Raw genomic sequence first — 18699 nt, forward strand, 5'->3', positions numbered from 1 at the left:
TATACCTATTAAATCTATTTAAAACTACGAAGAAGAAGTAGTTAAGTAGGCAATTCCTTGAACATAGCATACTTTTATTCACTATATATACCGCCTTAAAATATTCATTGATATTTTTACTTGTTTTATAGTTTGGTAAGGAAGAATACCTACTACGTTTTTATTGAACACAACTATTTCTAAGAATCAATTAATTATACTCTTTAGTTTGCAAGTACAAGTTTCAACAAGTCTAAAACATATTATTTCCTTCATATTCAATAATAATTTACACTCAATTTGATTGTTGTGTAATATTTTTTCAAGTATCAGATACCAGTATTTTCTGAAATCACTAATCAATATATTGATGAAGCTGCTGCTTATTAATTACAAAAAAAAAAAAAAACAATATAAATAGGTACTTATAAAATATAATTTAGGTATTTTCATTACTTTTAATAATAAATAAAATAACAGATAACATATATGTTTAAGATATATATTCTGATCCTACGACAATGTTAGGTTATTGATTTAGATTGAGTTAAAAATAGCATATTTAAATTTTTTAGAAAGATATTTACACAATAAAATACTATTTTGAATGTCTACAGTGTAAACCAAGTGTAATTATATCACATCTGATCCATGTTGTAATTGTTGAATTTGATAATTACTTTTTTGAAAATTAATGTTGTTAGAAATAATTTAAATTATCTACTCCAGTACTCCACGTACCTAATATTATATTTCAAATCGTTAATATCTATTAAATGTTTGAATACATTATAATATATATTTGATAATAATTAATATTTTTGATAAAATTATAAGAAATACCATTTACTATTTATAAGTTATAATCCTTATTTATATATTTACGATGTTTTTAATTAAAAGACCAATAAGGCTCGCTAAAAAAATGAATACAACATGAAATATTCTAGTAAAATGAAATATTATTAATTCACAAAATAATTTTATTATAGTTGCTTAAAATTCTAGTCGTAATTATATTCAGATCAATTATTAAATGTATATATTTTAATCTAGGCTATTGAGAAAAATGACTAACAATTTAAATGGTTATGTCGTTGTCGGGCTTCATCTGAATTTTATCATTGACATAATTTAGATTCGAGCATGCTGTTGGGTGGATCCTGTTTTAATAAAACAGTTGTATCTACATTAATGAAACACGTTTCACAAAAGTGTATTAACTATATAATTTACCTTTTGCAACGAAGTAAATTAGGTAATCCTGTGAAATCACAATATATACCATAGGACGGCAAACAAAGTGTAAAATAGTACGGATCTGAAAAACAAAATATCAAAACCAAGTTTTAGTTTTAAAAATTTTAGATTTTTTATAAGTAATTATATATATTAAGGTATTTTTAAATACGTTATTTCATGATATTTAACAAACATTAATTTCTCTAGTACAATAAATTTGAATATTTTCACCCGTTTTCTTAAGAATTAAATAGTATAATTTTCACGTTTATAATTTACGTTGTAATTGTTTTATTTAAATGATTACAGTAAAAAAAGTTAATTAGAAATGTTGTGTTAATTTTTTTAATTTGTAATCAAAATATTTTTGATCGAAATACTAAAAAAAGTTATACATTTCTAATGTTTTTAAAAATACAAAATAATTTAGAAACAACCATCAAATCGAAGATTTAAGCATTTTTGCTGCCATAAAAGACAATGACATGAAAAAAAAAATATATTTATTTTTTTAATAATATAAATTTAAAATTTTTTAAAAAGTTAAACTATTAAATATTTATCGATTAAATAAAGTGAAATACCTAATTTCATGAAAAATCCTGAATTATTTTTTAACTTTAACTTTCAAATTTTACTTTTAATTTGACCTTAGACTTTTTGATGTATGTTTTTCATTTATATAATGATACATTTTGAATTAAAATGCAATAAAATAATTTCATATTTATAAATATCATACTTCAATAAATTATTATGTTTATATAAATATTTATTTTTGAATAAATTAATAAATGCATACAAATGTATAAAAATATTTTACCTGTAATTGAGTTAGTACTTCGTTTACCATACCTTGATATGTAAAAACCTCTTTCTATCCTAGGTGGTACATTGTCCACTGATCGTGTTTTTATCATGGCTGCATAACGATAATCTTAAAATATCAAAATATCATTATAATAATGGATTCAATTTATTCTTATAAAATAATAAACACAAATATATTATTATTGTTTATGCAAATAAAAAAGTAAACATATTACAAATAAGTAGGTACATTCCACTAGTTTTAATTTTTTGATAATGAATGAGTACTATTTTATCTAAATATGTTTAAAATGCTAAAAATCAAACTGTTTTAATATATATATTTATTTTTAATATTGCAAGTGTATATGACTTATATTATGCTGAAACCAAATTATGTTTAGACATCACGTGTTTTTGTCACTTTAGAAAAGAAAGTCTAAAACGTAGCTCCGTGAAAAAAAGGTGTCATAAATGTTATTCATTATCATATTTATTTCATAAGTTAATGCGATTATTTTTCTATAATTTTTAACATATTATTATGACGTAACCTTTTTGGGCATTTCTTGATGTTTTAGAAACTTTTTCAAATCTGCAAGATACTTTTTTCAATTTTTTCTTATCAAATCTATTGTTCTTCTATAAACCAGGTTATTTTGTTATAGTTATATAGTGATCCTAATGTTACATTATTTTAAATGTATAGTATAATAAATATATTTAATACACATTTATTACTGTTTTTATATCTTAAAATAATTAAAAAAGAGATGAAAATATTTCTATTTGAGTGCAAAATCATTAACCATTCTAAAAACAATCGTACAGCGTGTTTTCACTAGGTTAGGTTAGGTACCTATAAAACTTTTAAAACTGTAAGAAATATATTTTTTAAATTCATATTTTCAGAATATTTATTGTGATTGTTAAGAGCATTCAAAGCTTAGCCCCAATGACAAATGTATTTTGAACTAGGTACCATACCAATAAACTAAAAATAAAACTTCAAAACTTCAAAAACAAATCTTATTACAACAATATACCCAATTTAAATCCTGTAAATAGCGTTCTCAGAAAAGCTACCAAGAAATTATTTAACCATATTATTATAGAAAACTCACCACTTCGTCAACTAGATATCTTCAAAAATATAGATGACAAAGAAAAATGGAAAGTACTTATATTTTCACACATACACTTCTTTACCGTCTTTATTCCTCAAAATATCCAATTCAACCCTTAATATACCTACTAAAAGTCTGAGTAGATAATATAAATATTTTTTTATATTACACAATTTATATTAAACTTTGCATTAACGTGAGGAGTAAAATCCCTCCCCTCAAAATGTATGAAATAAATTTAAACCATACGCATAAACATAAATTAGTTAAAATTTCTATATGAATTGTAGTAATACATATATATAGTACGTTATTAATCTATAAATCCACTTGCGATATTTTGCAAATTAGACAAGGTCTATTGCATTATGAGGAGTAAATAAAATGCGATAACAATGATAAGTTGAATAGATGTGGTCATTAATGATCGTTATAAAATCTTACGATGAAAGTCACTCCGGTTTTACCAAAATCAGATTGTTCACAACTAGGTTTATTAGAGCAAAAGCCGAAGTATGACATTTTTTCCAAATATCGTGGCAATTCACGTTTTGACCAGACAATTTTGTGGTTTGGCCAATTTTAACTTTTTCCCGTAACGTAATATATATATTATGCATAAAATATATTTTTATAAAATATGTTAAAATGCGTAATTTAGTTGAGTTAATTTTTGTATATTAGTTATTTAGATCAAATTTATTTTGGAAAAAGGACATTATTTATTAATAATAAAATATAATGTGTTAGAGTTGTATTATTTCTAAACAAAATAAATTAAAACTGACTTAAGATGTAGAATACAATATAGAATTGAACACAAAATTAAAAACCTTATATTCTTTAATTTTATTCATAATCAATTGATCACCCGATAAAAATACAATTCTTAAATTCATCATAGTTAATTATTTATGTCCATACTTAAACATTCATCAATCATCATAAAGGTATTTACGAACCTACGTTATGCTTATATTCAAATAAATATTATTATTGTCCATGTACAAACTTGTAACCTATTAACATATGAATCAACTATTTGTACCTGCAGGTATACGATCATCGTGTCTTTTACCAAAGCGGCCACCAGTCTGAAAGAATTTATCTGAAGCTGTGGTGTTATCCGGCATTATCAACAATAATGTCGGTCCAAGAATGCATATTAACATTATTGTTACACTCGTCGTCATGTTATCAACGTGAATTAATTTTTTCTAGAAAAAAATAATATAAATAAGTAGTAATATTTTTACATAATATTCAAGCAAGTACCTATACATAACTAAGGATTTAGTAAATATAGAATATTGCGTTTTATAATTGTGAAATATTTAAAATTAAAATCAACCAAATTATTTTATTATTTTATTTTTATATAAATTACTTAGCGTAGGTAATACCTATACACATTTTATAATCACGTGTAATTTATACATTAAAAGTTGAGAAACACGTAACAAATTCGAAATCCGAGAATGTAAAATTCTCAATATAATCTTAAATACAAGACACAACGGTCCATACCTATACGTCTTTTTAGAGTACGTGTTAATGCAATTAATGTTCTAAAACAAAATCACTTAAAAATATATTCACAAAGAAAACAAAACAATAATGTTATTAATCCAAGAAATTTCAAACTTTGTTAAAATTATAAAGGAACATATTACATAATCAATATATAATATATAATTGAGTAATACAAACAGCATTTTTAATCCAAAGCAAAGAGAACGAGCTAATATTGGGTATTTGGTAAGTAGTAAAATAATTAAAACAATCCATATAGCAGATTTACGAAAATAACATTTTAGGTACCAGTATTATTTAAAAAATGGATAATAGAAAAAATATATTAATGGATAGACTAATATCATTTCAATACATTCTATATAGGTACGTACAATGTAAATAAATGGTTTAAAAATTAAATGATTAACTTCTATGTTTAAATGATAATTTTCGATAATTTATTACAAAAATATTAATAGTCAGTATTGAACTTAGTACATCTATATATATTATAGGTATAACAGGTATATAATATAAGCACCTAATATAAGTTTTACCGTGGTATAACCTATATTATATTCCATATTCAAATTCAATGCACGGCACACGATAATATTGACAATATTGATTATTATTACTCAACAATCTCACCATATCTTAAAACATTATAATTGATAATTTATCGTTGCAGGTTATTATAATTTAATGTTACTATATTATAATGTATAAACATATAATAAAAAGTCATAAATTCATAATCATTATAGACAATAGATTGCCAACTTATAAAACAACTTATCTTAAAAAAAAAAAAAAAAAAAATGTTAACTTTATTTCATTTAAGTACCTAAAAGTAATAGGTATTATTATATCACTAAGTATTTAAATATGTGGACATGTGGTGGAAACGAACGTTTTAAAATATCTGATGCAATATAGCAAATAACCGTAATAGAGACGGTAGGATATATACGAATAAAAAAAAATTATTATTACTATCAAAACAAGTATAATACCTACCTTACATAGAGTTTTAATCATTAGTTTTAGAAAAAATAATATAGATATTAAAAATTATGTTCATGTTGAACCTGCTTTATTATCATTAAAAACTTAAGTTAGTTATATATGTATACTTCTTATGTGTCTATGATATATATTAAAATATTATAGTCTCTCTTTTATAAGTTAATCATTTTAAAGTTTAATTAGTTTTCATCAAATAAATTGGTTTGTAATAAATATAACTATTTGTTTTTAAATGTAAATTTCGTTATAGGTACATGGTTTATGTTATGTTATTATAAAATGTTGTTCGTGATAAGTATTATAAATTATATTTTGAATACCTAAGGTATAATAAGCTGATAGCTATTACAGCTATTATTGGTAAATATTGATCAGTTAAATCTCGATTCATAAAGAATACTCACAAAATAAATTTAAGTAAATTTCCATTAATTCTCACAATTTTTATTTATTTTTAATAACTTAACATTTTAATGGCAAATTATATTTACTATTGTGTCTATTTTTAAATAAGTAAAAACTAGAATATCTGTCAAAGTGGCAAAAATATTATTAAATTCACTGTGACAAATATGTAGTTTCTTCATGGATTTTGTAATTAAACGTTTTTATGACTAAAAATATACCTAGCAAAAATAATAAAATTGAAATAATTAAAATTGTATTTATTATTTACATTAAATACCAAGTGTGTTTTAATTTTCGTTTGTAAAATATATTAAGTATTTTAAAATTTAAAGAATTAGTTGAATATTTAAATTTTTATATCTACAATAAAATATTTAATTTGATCACAGACCTATTTTATTATAATTTAACATATTTTATTGTCATTTTCAAATTACATTAAATATTGATTTTTAATTGAAAGAATTTTATAACTATGGTATACATACAATTATTATATATAATTTTATTAATTAATAATATTATACTCATAATATTTATAGATATTCATCAAATAATATTGGTTAATATTAAAGCGAGACATTTTTTTCTCTTAAGTAAAAACATTAGTTAAAACGAGTATGCTGTAAAATTATTTTTAAGATTTATCTTCTTCAAAATAGTAATACATATAGTTTGAAATAAAAAATTTAGAATATTACTCTTCGTAATTATATTGTTATGTTAACTATTGAAGAAGAGACAAATATTTCCTCTTTAAACACGATTTCTTAAACGGCAACTTAAAAATCGTAAAAATCTTCCAATAAATTATCTCTCTATCTTAAGTCTTAACACTACTATTATAACCATTAACCATAGTACTATATTATAATACAAAATCTTGCAGAAAACCATTGATGGAGACTAAAAAAGGAAGTAGTGTTTTAATGTTTTGTTAAATTAATAATATTTTTTTTTATGATATAAGAAAATTATAATAATAATTTATTTTATTTACCCATTTACATGAACATTATTAATGTAAATTTATATTCATTATAAGCCAATCGCAAATGAATAAAGAAAAATTATAGTACCTATAGTTGCACAAATTAATTTATTAATTTATAATTTTCATTACATTATGTGTAATGTATACATTTTAGAATTAATATCTAAATAATAAACTATGATCAAATTGTGAGGAAAAAAATTATGATTGAAACATAGTAATTTATATAAGTTAATTTGTAGGTAGTTTTAATAATGTATTATACGCTTAGAACCGTCTCAAAGATAACAACACTTAAGTGATGAAGAGCATACAATTAATTGTTAATTAATATTTTTTTTTAGATAAGTGAAAATTGTATTATACCGTGGTGAAAAAAGTAATGAATTTTTCTTTGTTAACGGTTTTACAAATTACTCAAATTTTTATAAAAATTATTTAATTATAGTTTTTCATGGTTAAAAATATTTCTAGTATATATTATATAAAATTGGAAAATTAAAATGCAATACAAAGAATTAAACAAAAAAATATTGAAATTCGATTTTGAAAATTATATGTCTATGGCTAATTTACAGTACCTATATTATTAAAAATATATAAATGTATAGAAATCAACATGGTCAATATTGCTGCTGAATATATTGAATATTTGTGGTATATAAAAGCATTGAATATAATTTTTTCTTCTTAAATTTTTATTGAAATTAATAGTATTGTTAACTAAATAGCCCAAAGGTATCGTATTTTTTATTTTTTATTTTTCGATAAAATTTATATTTTTTAAATAATGATTATTCTATACATTTTGTCCAAGAAACAGAGTTAAAAAAAAAATATAATCATAAAAATTACAAAATTTCTGACTTTATATTAAAATTTCACAAATGATGTAGTGTTTTGTCAATTCACTCACATCCTATCTAAAAATTTCCCTGTACACAATATGGACGATTAGTTTAGAAAGATGTAATAAGTTTAATTACATAGCTTCAAATACCACAGTGCCAGTTCGAATGCTAAGTATCTATATAGTATAAAATATTTTGCATATATATATAGCAAACTATTATATGTATATTAAATTATTATTTATTACCTGTTATAATTCAGGTTTTAATTTTGTTCAAAAGGATACAATGTTACATATATGATATATTTATACCGTCTACTTTGATTATATAGCTGAAAAATAATTCGTGAACAGCATAAATTAAAGCGATAATCATCTTTTCAGTTAAATAATTGGATTTTCATTTACAAGACGTATACAACTCACATCGCAGGTTTCAAAGTCAATATTTACAGACGATACACGTGTTTAAAAATCATACTCTACCTTTTAAAATCAAAATTTTACATTTTCGTAACATATTTAGTGCGTAATCAATAATACTAATATTATTATACCTTTTATATATTTTATTCACATTACAATCCTATAATGTTATAGATGGTGCCATGATATCTGTTGATGTAATAAATTTGATTATGTTTAAATCTGGAAATTCGACGGTTACATATTTGTACTTAAAACGTAGTACCTATAGCTTTTCGAAATTTTATACAAAGTGTGGCTGAGAAATTATTATTATATTATTATTTTGTATTTTCTAAGCCTCCTGTAAGTTTTCTCATGGAAAATAATTCTAAAAATATATATATAGTTGTCATTATATTAAAAATTAAACGACTAATATCAATAGGAGAATGCTTATTACGTTAACTTATAAATTGTATTATATTATGTAATAGAGGCATATAACAAAAAGAAGAAGAGATTGAATTTATTTTACATAATAAATGTTTTGATATAATAATTATTTTATTTAAACACCGACGCAATAAAATTGACTAAAAATAAAAAGGTTACTAAATTTAGGTTAGGTTAGGGAGTTGTATTGGTTTTAAAATTTTATCTTGCTACGTCCAAAAAATGTATAGAGTGCTTTTATTCGTGTGTAATATATATTATATGACTATAAAACATTTAATATATATTATCATATTTAAAGTGGTTAATCAGTTGGCAAAACATCAAAAAAAAAAAAAAAAATGTTGGTTCCAAAACTAAATTTATTATAGGTAATTTATAATAATTAATGATTTCATTAAAGATACCAATACATTAAAAAATGATAGCGTGAATTGTTTACGATGAACCTAATAAGTCGATTTTTTATAGGTATCTGTTGGGTTGTGACCTATTTTCTATTAAAATATACAGTTGACAAAAAGCATACCCATTATTAGGTGTACGGTGTCATCATAATTACAAGGATGTTGAGTTTATGGCTGGAACAAACTCTTGAATAACAACAATTGAATAATGTGACGGTTTAAAGGCTAAATTTTAATTTCATCTCAACAATCGAAAGAAAAATCTTAATTTCACGTTGATTTTAATTGAATATAAATGTGTATTATGCGCAACTTAAATAGATGTATTAAATTTGATTCAATAATAAGCTAATTAACGTGAAAAACGATTGAGAGTAGAAATTTTTAAGAGAAATCGGTATTTTACGTTTAAAAATACAAATTTTTCAAAATACAAACTTCAAACTCCCATAAAAAATTAATGTGGTTTAGTCTGAACTTTTAAAAAAATCTATTCTAGTATAAAAAAACTTGTAAAGAATCTTGACAACTTGTATTACATTTTCAAGCCTCAGGTATTAAAATCAAATAGATATCTTATGAATCTACAACAATAGTTTTCAATTTTTGTAATTTTGACATTGTTATTATATATAAAAAAAAATTAAATGTTAATTGTTGCTGTACAAACAATTTATGAATAACCTTGTATTAAATAGTTTTTAACTTGCTATAAAAATAGTATATACACGTAATTTTTGACTTTTGTGCACGTTTTTCTCGCCCTAATCAGAGACGTTTATTTGCTTACTTCTATAGCTTTGTTTCTTGGTTTAGTTTTATTAACAATTAATCAATATTATTTTAACAATAACGACCGTCTGTATCCTGCAGGTTACTGCTTAAACTTATTAATTAATTTAAAATTTTTTAAATATTTTAAATATTTTTTTTTATATGCATTAATGAAATCCTATATTAAACATAGGTTTAATTTTTTTTAAATATGCTGAATAATTTTTAGTTTTATTTTAAGTACTAAAAAATATTATTTATTTGAATGTAAATACTGGAAAGCAATATATTTTATAATGTAAATATTTTAAAATTTATAATTTTTTTTTTTTTTGTAAAATTGCTCAATGTTCTTCTCAGTAGAAAAAATTAAATACAATAATAACTATATAAACATAATAAAACTGTACCTATATTATATCATCGATAGTGTATATAACGTGTCAATTTACAAATGATTGATTAAATTACGATGTGTAATTTTTGTTTGGTAAGTTTAATTTTCCCAGAACTTTCGTGGTTCATTCAGTTGCAATTTTTTTTCGATATTCAAAAATAAATCAGTATTTCGGCTTTGAATTAACTTATATAGCTTTAAATTATAGGGAATTGTTGGTTTATTATTTACGCTACCCTTTATGGCGGAATCAGTGTATTTTATTCAAGTAAAAAAGGTCGGGTGAAATCGATTACAAATCGTAAATTATAGCTACTAATTAGTTATTTACTATAATAATAAATATTATATATATATATATAGTAATAATAATATGATAATTTTTTTTTAATTATAATAATTACTGTTACTAGATTAAATACTGACAGTCATTCAAACCTAAAAATATGTAATATAATTTTTCAAAACTTAAATAAGCCAATATTATTATTTATAATAATAAAACAAAATAAAATAATATTTATGACATATACAATTTCCTATATACAAATAGCTTATATCAAGGAATGATTAAATAGAATACACTTCATTTTTAATCTAATATTGTTTTCTTCTCATCTCTATTTTAGTTTTTACATTAATAAAACTAAATCAAGAAACATTTTACTTTAATTGGATGTTATCAATCCGCGTTTCCAACCTCTAAAGTTTTAAATTAATGTACAACACGAAGAAAAGTTTTTTTTATAACTTAAGTTTTTATAGAAAACTGAATTATATAGTAAATTCAATTTGGGTACCTATATTGTATTTTTTATTCTAAATATCTTCTTGTAAGACTTAATGTTGCATATAAAAATTAAGCGAGTAGCTTATGATATATTCAATAATAACATGTCTATAAATAAGAAACAAAATTGTTTTTTTCTAATTCTAATCATGAAACGAATTATGGTACATTTTGAAAATAATAATCTGTTATTATACCTGTTAGACTCATTAAAAGTATTATAATTTGAATTAAATTTCCACCTGTAATATACAATAATTATTACAGAAAAATTCGTAGCAATAAATGTTTACACTGTACACTGGCATTTTTTAAATGTTTAATTTATATTGAAAAACAAAATCATTATAAAACCAGAAAAATATTAATTTTTTTCGCTTATCATCGCCTTTTTGAAAAAAATGTTTTGATTTTCAATTTAGAGATTGGTTTCTAAAAGAAAATTAGCTCTAGTTTGAGTGTTGTCAAAAATAAAAATAGTCAAGTATGAAAAACCGGGTAATGGTTCTGTTATACATATACTTGTACAATAGGTGTATTACTGTGAATTTAATAGGTACCTAATAAATCATAGCATACAAAAATTATCCCTATCAATAAAATAAAATTATTGATTGACAAGATAACTATATATTTGTTGAAATCTTACATAAAATATCTATTATGATAATTTATACTGAAATATTTTAAAAATGTTCGGATTTTTTAACAACAAAATATTTTTTGAAGAAATTGCATTTTTTTTAAATAAAAGTAAATAAATAATGGTCTTAATTACTTTGTAGTATTTATTTCAAAAAATATTTTTTATAGGGACTTGAAAATTGTCGTTATTATGTAGATCGCGGGGATAGGCAACTCAAAGTTACTAAAAAGCCAATTTTTAGAAAATTAAAATCTAGCGAGTTAGAGCATAGAAATAAAAAAAAGGGTCATTCAAAATAAACATTTTAATTAATATATATTTTGTAAATAATAAATAAATAGCCATTCCCCCGTGAGGTTTTAAAATGTCTATTGTCATCAACAATTTTACGCTTTTTTGCGAACATTATTAAGCATTACAAAAACATGAAAATAATAAATTCAACGACAGCACGACACAAAAGTACAAACATAAAGTATAGACGATTAACTTTAAAACTGTATGATGTAATTTGGAAATGTAGGACTGGCCAGACAAAAAAGGCTCGCAGTTTGCCAATTGCCTTGCCCACCCCTAATGTATATTATTTACTATACATAGTTTAAATTTTAACATTTTTAGATAAATTTTATTGTATTATCAAATTTACACCATAAACCTATTCATACTGTTATACTGTTCATCAATATTAATATTTAAGTTATTAACTTTACTGCTGTATTAATATTATAATATTATACAGGCATGAGATTTATTTCTAGTTAGGTCTACCATAAACTGAATCAATTATTGATAACATTATAAATGTATTATAATCCATTAACTTTAGAGATATAAGAGGTTGACTTTGCTAAGAATTGTTTTTCATAATAATAATATACAATTGTTTATCATTGAATTCAAATTTAACATTTTTATTAGGTACAGTGACTTGCTCAACGACGAAGTGTCTACATCCGACTTCTTCAACTACTAATACAACGATTATGTGACCCATTTTTTTATTATTATTATTTTAATCAACTGTTTTTAAATTTGAATAATTAAATTATTTTTTTGAACATTACCTTATAATAAATTCGTGTAATAGTTTTAATGTACATCGACAACAACAGTGATATGTTTCAAAATGTCTATACGCATATTATTATAGTACATATATGATATATATTATACAAAACATAATATAATAGGTAACATATGGCAATATTTTTGTAATGAGTTATGAAATTGTTAGTTAAATACCTATAGTTTGTATTTAATTACTCTCATGTGAATCTCAAAAATATATATGAACTGTAGCTAAACGAAATATGATCATGTAATGTTGATATTAAAGTCACAAATAACACAGTCGTACAAAAATTGAAAACTAATTTATTTTTTTAATAAATATTTTCACTATTACGTCTGGCTAGTTTAAGTAAATTTGAATAGGATAAAAGTTTTTTCGGTACTATTTAATGATGGGTATTACTGTATTAGGTGAGTGTATACCTTAGTTTGAAGGCGTAATATAGCTTATAAATAAAGAAAAACGAATTCTATACATAAGTAATGTGTATAATTGAATTCCTATACACAATTTATTATTTTGTTTTCGAAAATCTTTAAATATTTTCCTAATAACTATAGGTAGGTACTCTAGAATAATTTGTCTAAGTTAAAAGAAGGGAAGTAATTGAAATATAAAACCATACAGTTTTTATTTAATTGTAAATTTGAAGTTCTTCGAACGTAAAGAAATACTTTCATAAGACATTTTACTGGATTATATTATAACGTTTAGAGAACTATGATAAAAAATATCGTGTTTTTTCATTAAGTTGATATTTTTATCACATGCAACTATTGTATTACCATCCTAATTATCTTATCTACATAATATTAAAATAATTAAAATTTTGACTTAAACGTATTATAGTATTATATTACAAAAGTACACACAACTTTACCGTGTTTATTTGAATAATAACTCAAGTAAAGAATTTAAAAAACCTAATTTTTAATAATAAAAAAAAAACTATTAAAAATTACTTTTTGATTATTCATTATAAATAGGTAAAACTATATATAATATTTATATATATATATATATAAATTAAATTAATAATTGTATTGATGTAAATAATGCCAATGACAAACAAATATAGCCTGGTGAGCATCCAATACAATGTTAGTAAAAGGATTTATAGAAATCACTAAGTATTACTGACATCCATGATTATTATACAACTTTTATTTTAGTGTTTTAGAATGAATTAAAATAATTTATTATTTTATGTATTTATGTATTTACAATTTAAATATTGATATTACTTTTTACAAAACATGGAAAATAAATACTTCTATTTCAGTTATATTTATTAGTAGTTATTATTATTATTATTTTTTTTTTTTTGTCAATTAATAATCTCAATTTATTGCGGATAAGAATTTTCGTTTTTCGTGTTGTTAAATAAAAATATCTAAAAACAACTTAACCTTTTTGAAAATTAAGAACTGTAATAACTAACTATATTTTGTACCTATGTATAATTATCTAGTTTTTAACCTAACCTAACTATATCAATAACTTAATTATGAGTAGAAATTGAAATAGATTTTTAAAAATTAAGCTTCAGGTATCTAATCTTAATATCACTTGTATAGCGTTATTGTTTGATTTTATTTTTAATGTTTAAACTTTTTATTTTTTTAGTTTACGTACGAATTAAATTAATTAGTTTTTAAAAAAATTAAAATTTATTTATTATATTTCATTCAATATCTTAAAAAAATATATTGCATACAATTATAAAAACAATTAATTTTTTTAGATTAGTTATTTATGAGGATCATATTATTATAATTCAACTAACAAGTTACCATCCATTAAAATCATCCTTAAAATAAGGTATGATATACCTATAACATCGTAGTCAACAATTTATCTGAATTTAAAAACCAAAAGAAATATGTTTATAGATTTATTTATTTGAGATTTAAGTGCATTTTAGTAAATTAATCATTCGAAATATGAATAAGACGTATGAAAATAGGTATTTAATATGAATACAACTAGGTTATTATCTAAAACGTAATTTTGGACCCACTCAATAGACGCATAGACCCTTGTAAATTATTTCTATTCTCGCTAATAGCATATCTTTGGGGCTTGATATTTGGTAATAAATGATTCAAATTGCAAGCTATCATGTTATTAATAAGGTAAACAAGTTTCCGGTTACATTTTCTTTTCGACTATCCTAATAAGTAAAGGGTTAAATTAATCTTTCGTCATGTTCTTTAATATACAAACTTGTGTTTTAGAAATAATAACATAGGTATTATAATCCTTATGTGTTAAAAAACTTTATACCAATACATAAGATTATCTCTTTATAAAATACTAAGCTCGTACACTTTTATTAAAATATATATTACTTGAATAATAGTGTACCTATATAACACGTATTTTATGCAATTTATACTTTTTTCATACTTTTTAATCATATAAAATAACCTTAAATTTAGTATGAAATCATAGAGCTTTAACTAATTCAAAGTTCGAATATATTCAATACTAGACAAAAATATTGTTAACAATTAAAAATGAAAATACCGTAGAATGTAACCATATTATTATTTAAAATTATTTCACTTTTATTAAAAACGACAATTATAATTTGGTATAGTAATTTAATTAATATTAAAAATAAATTCATAATTTAGTCGATCCTTTTTTTTTTTAATTTAATATAAAAATAGTTTTTAATAATATTCTACGTTGTTGGGGGGTTTATTACAATGATATTTTTTTTATAAATATAGGTACAATATTTACACTTTATAACGACTAATGATATTGAATAACCATGAAAAATTATTTTATTTATTGTATCTTTATCATTTATTGAATATTGTTGTTAATATACTAATAAAATTATAGCGATTAAAATGGCTTTACAGGCCTACTAATAAACCCTATCATAACAAGCCTACGTATGTGTCCATATCTATAATCTGTTCTGCAGTCTAACACTTCAACAATCCCTAACCAATCCCTGTTCTCTCTATGTTAATCTATATTTATTGACAAAATGTAAATTCAGATTTACCACATTGTACTTAAATTATCATCATTAACGATATACTTTGACTGCACGAGGGAACTGACACTTGTTTTTTTTTACTATTATAATAATTATCGTTTAATATTACTTTAACATTTAAAAAAATTAATTATTTGCTTTGTATTTTTACATTTAGTTAATTCAATTCCAATAAATTAACAATTGTAATATTTTAGTTAGCTTAAAAAAAGAAATATCTAAATTGAAACAATATAATTGTACCTATTTAGATGACGTAGATATAATGAATATTTTTATAATAAATCATAATAATATATCAATACTATAAAAAATAAAAAATTTTAATTTTAACTGTGAATAGAACGAAATTGATTTTTATTATTTTAAATTGTCATTATGATATAAAATGTTTTATAGATTTGTACAAAGTCTATTATTTATCTATTTGACGTACAAAAAATTATTACGTAGATGCATATGTTTTTTTACTTATGTACCTACCACGGTAAAAAAAATTGGACTATTGATAAAAAATAAAAACACTTAATTTTTTGAAGGTGATTTGTAAGTAGTATATAATAAATTAATCTAATATTCCCTAATTTTAAATAATAATAAAAAAAATGATCTGTAATATAATTACATAATAATATTGTAATTGTATCGTATAACTAGATTCTTGCTTCCTTTCCGTTTACTTTTTATATTTTATTTTATTTATCACTCTGATAAAACTACTCAGGACTTACTTACTAGTTCCTTTCTGGTTGTTACATAAGCATAACCATAAAATTACTATTTCTAAACCAATTACCAAATACCACACAATTCCTCTTCTCTTTCTTCTCTTTTTTTTAACATAAATTGTACCAAAACAGTATAGGTACATAATAATTTTTAAGTGATAAAAATTTAAATGGTTATTATTAGTATGACTAATACTTTGTACTAGTTTTTTTTTAATTTTGCAATTTTTAGAATTTTTCTTTTACATTAAAAATTGTTAATAATTTTATTTTAATGATCGCTTTTAGATTTGTTTTTATCATTATAAAAATATTATACCTACATTAACATAATACTATACTTTTCGAAATACCAATTTATGATATTATTGACTTAAATACTTTTTGATGCATAAAATATTTACTATCTTACATTCTACCTACACAATTTATTTATCATAATATCGCTATAATACTTATATATATAATAATAATAATAAAATTTTATAATAAATTTACCTTTTTTGATAAATTTTAATTATAGATTTAAAAAAAATAAATTCAAATCTCTATTTCTATTGCTTGATATAGAAAAATAAATAATGCATTATGTCTATATGCACGATAATGCATCATTTCTATTATTTGTCCACCTTTAATAATATTAATGTCAAATTATACACTAATTATATTATATTAACAAAGAAAAAATATAATGTATTATATTACATAGAACAAAATAAAGAAAATATTTTAATATAAAAAAATAATTAAATATTAAAATACGTATTATGCAGTGTACTTACATTCAGAAGGGACGGTACCTATGTAGTGATGGCCAAATACAGAATAGGACACTAGCGGCACTATGTAAAGCGTTTTATATGCACCACCGGTCCCTGCGCCATGGAAGAGACTTTGTAAAATCGTGCTCTCTGCCTCACACCCACTGACACACCCATCTCACCCCGTATAAAATCTTATAATTCGTTTGTATGTATATTGCATCCGTTTTTATTTTAATCCACAGGTTTCTTAGAAAAATATAGTGTTATAATTTATTTATTTATTATTTTTTTTTTTTTTTTGTTCTTTATTTTTGCACTTTCTAAAACGATCAATTGAATGACAATTACGGTGAAAATAGAATACATTTATTCCACGTATGATCGACTATCGTGTTCTATACATGGTGAATAAACAACCGAAGTTCTGCTTTCTAGTCATTGCATGTATAGCTATATTTGAATTTCTATTGTAGGTATTCATCTCTAGTGGATTCTTGTAGTATTTTAATTTATAGACCAGCAGACCAGTAGTTTATTAGAAAATAATGCATGTTAATAATACTTTTTTTTTTTGAAAAATTACAGAAAGATAGTAGACAAATAATTTTTATAATAATGGATAAACGTGTTTTTTCCTTTTTTGATATTCTATGTTAAATTATACATGTTTATCACAATTACAATTTTATATGTATTTACGGTAAAAATCAATAAGAGTTTAAAAAGATGATGAAAATTTGGAAAATGATAATCTAGATTATTATTTCTAGGTACATGAAATACGCACTGTTAACTTCAGTGGTAGTTCAAAGGTCATTTTGAATGTATAAGAATATTTTAAGTCTGAATCGTCTACATTTTTTTTTTTTTTTATGACGAATTGTCAATATATATATTTAGGTATAGACTTTTTTCATACTTAATTGATAAAAGTATAGTAATTTGATAGGTAGGTACATTTTAAATACATTCTTTTTTACACACATTAATTGAAAACTTTTAATAACTTCTTTAATTACTTTTTAATATAAGAAATGCCTTTTTTTACTTTTTTCACATTTTAAGTGGTTTTTCTATTATTCAAATTACCTCAAATTCCGAACTCTATATTTTAGTAATAATGATTATAATAATACATTTATATTAAACTGTTTGAAGTCTGAAATATATTTCACCAAAACGTTTAATTTTACAAATATTGATGATACTAATGCATTTAGTGCCGTAGTCAACGTACCTATTTTTTATATTTAAATATAAAATTTATAATTTTATTAT

The 18699-nt window shown here is 22.0% G+C and overlaps 1 protein-coding gene across 1 annotated transcript; it reads right to left on the reverse strand.

Annotated features, from left to right (window-relative positions):
- Window positions 1-465: 465 nt before the first annotated feature.
- Window positions 466-17589, reverse strand: LOC114130157 (uncharacterized). Its single transcript, XM_027995064.2, has 5 exons — window positions 17440-17589; window positions 4207-4375; window positions 2045-2158; window positions 1216-1300; window positions 466-1142 (listed from the first exon to the last, which is right to left on the reverse strand). The coding sequence occupies exons 2-5, from the start codon at window positions 4349-4351 to the stop codon at window positions 1061-1063; spliced, it is 426 nt and encodes a 141-aa protein (XP_027850865.1). The 5' UTR covers window positions 4352-4375; window positions 17440-17589; the 3' UTR covers window positions 466-1060.
- Window positions 17590-18699: the final 1110 nt, after the last annotated feature.

Source organism: Aphis gossypii, chromosome X, assembly GCF_020184175.1.
Source record: "Aphis gossypii isolate Hap1 chromosome X, ASM2018417v2, whole genome shotgun sequence".
NCBI classification, from domain to species: Eukaryota; Metazoa; Arthropoda; class Insecta; order Hemiptera; family Aphididae; genus Aphis; species Aphis gossypii.

Bases quoted from the DNA above. Each gene is read 5' to 3' on its own strand.
- LOC114130157 (XM_027995064.2), bottom strand. From the start codon at position 4,351: ATGACGACGAGTGTAACAATAATGTTAATATGCATTCTTGGACCGACA. The intron at 1,301-2,044 runs GTAAAATATTTT...TTTGTTTTTCAG, and splicing joins AAGTACTAACTCAATTACAG to ATCCGTACTATTTTACACTT. The intron at 1,143-1,215 runs GTAAATTATATA...TTATTAAAACAG, and splicing joins AATTTACTTCGTTGCAAAAG to GATCCACCCAACAGCATGCT.